A 1,840-nucleotide genomic window follows, 5' to 3' on the forward strand; every position below is an offset into this window, starting at 1 on the left:
CCCACGCCCTGTCCTATTCATCCGACATAAACGAGTTCTGCGACTTCAGCTCCTCCAGCCTCGTGATCTGCTGCCGCAAGTACATCACCCTGAAAAACAAATTACTATTACTACCTGTTCACCTGTTCCCGATAAATGCGAAGATTTAAATCGATGGACGGTTGTCTGTTAGAAGATATATCCAGAATGGCTCAATGGATCTTGATGAAATTATGCATAGAATTAATATATTATGGAAGACCACATGAGCTACCTTACAAGTTTGTTTCAATATGCAGAAATGGGGTCTTGGGCATAAACTAGTACATTATACAAACTTTATTCTATTTACATCATAAAGTCTTCATGTCCCGACTTATGCAGATAATAACTATAGACAAATGTACTGAAATACCTTGCCTGCCTTAAACTGAAGAATGTTATACAAAATAATTTAACGTTCTTCCGTTGGAGAAAAACATCGCTGCACATATCGAGATTGAAAGGTATGTGTGAAGTGACGGTATAGTGTCAATGTATGGAGGTTACTTTTGTTCCTGCAGCGTGGCTTGTATCTCAGTGTGCCGCACGAGGGAACGCGCACACTTCAGCTCCGCGGAGACTCGCGTGCACTGCAAGCACCCCAGCTGGTACGCCTCCTCGGTGAACTTGTTCGCCTAACACATTACATCATTTACAATCTATTCAGCAATAAACAAAGTAACATTTTGTCGATTCTACTAGCGACATCGCTAATCGAAAGTCACTCTGTCTAGGGGGCAGCTACGCTATAGTTTGTCAATAAAGTTTTTATATTAAATCTAAAAAAACTGGTTGCTAAATGAAGCTTTCTACTCAATTCAATTTATTGCACGTCTGAAAGGGTTTATCTTTGTATAAATTAATTACAATAAAAAAAAATTTGATTAGTTTGACAATCTAGTAGGGATGGGTTATATAAATCCGGCATGAATCTATTCGATTTTCATTTTTATAGAAGTTTGAATCGATCGGTTCATAGTTAATTTACTAGCTACAAACAGCTATCATACTAATATGTTAAACGCAAAAGTTTAGACGGATGGAAGGGTGTTTATTAGAGTTTGTAGCCTAACCGGCTGAATGGATGTCGAGTAATTTGTTTATTTATTTAACCAAAACATACCATTATAATTTATTAAAGGAAGTTTGAGAGTATCCCCATTAGTAGAGAAGGTAAGGAGTAAAAGATTATCATGGTATGGGCATGTTATGAGGAGGGATGAATAGCATGTTACAAGGAGACCATTAGTTATGTGTTTGTACACTGGTAGAGGTAGACTTAAAAGGGGATGGATGAATTGGGTGAAAGGTGAAATTATCAAAAAAGGGACTAGGAGGGAGATGATGATACTAATATAATTTAGGTCTTTATTGACATTTAAATATTCATTAAAATGTTAAAATCTGTCACAATGTAAGTAGGTTTTTCTGTATTAGGATATACAATTATACCTGTTTCTCCAGTATATCCGCGGGCCACCCAGCGACGTGCCCGGTGAGGTCTGTACGCACGTAGTTCATGAGCGAAGGGGTCAGCATGGGCACGGCGTGCTGCAGAGGACCTCCCACCACCGACGAGTAGCTACCCAGGCACTCCACTGTCACATCATACATTATGTTAATATTATCAACATCCATACATACATAGCCGCAATACGATAGATTACGAAACACGTCGACATAGATATTGCTCATTTTAGTTTTTTCTCAATAATAAAAGCTTTAGCAACAAAAGGCACTGACTTTTTCTAGGCAGCGCTGCATCTAGATGCAAAGGGGGCGCGTGGGGGTCCGTGTTCTCAGAGTGCGTCGGGGTGGG

At 39.3% G+C, this 1,840-nt stretch overlaps 1 protein-coding gene across 1 annotated transcript in view; it reads right to left on the reverse strand.

Moving 5' to 3' along the window:
• The window catches only part of LOC106109757 (WW domain-containing adapter protein with coiled-coil), a 7,854-nt gene continuing 6,014 nt past the window's right edge, over window positions 1-1,840 (reverse strand). Inside the window, exons 6-9 of the mRNA XM_013291399.1 lie at window positions 1,765-1,836; window positions 1,474-1,619; window positions 529-656; window positions 1-89 (exon numbers count right to left, since the gene is read on the reverse strand). Of these exons, the coding sequence (XP_013146853.1) occupies window positions 14-89; window positions 529-656; window positions 1,474-1,619; window positions 1,765-1,836 (422 nt within the window). The 3' untranslated portion in view covers window positions 1-13. The remainder of the gene's footprint in view (window positions 90-528; window positions 657-1,473; window positions 1,620-1,764; window positions 1,837-1,840) is intronic.

Source organism: Papilio polytes, unplaced genomic scaffold (genome assembly GCF_000836215.1).
Source record: "Papilio polytes unplaced genomic scaffold, Ppol_1.0 DF824437.1, whole genome shotgun sequence".
NCBI classification, from domain to species: Eukaryota; Metazoa; Arthropoda; class Insecta; order Lepidoptera; family Papilionidae; genus Papilio; species Papilio polytes.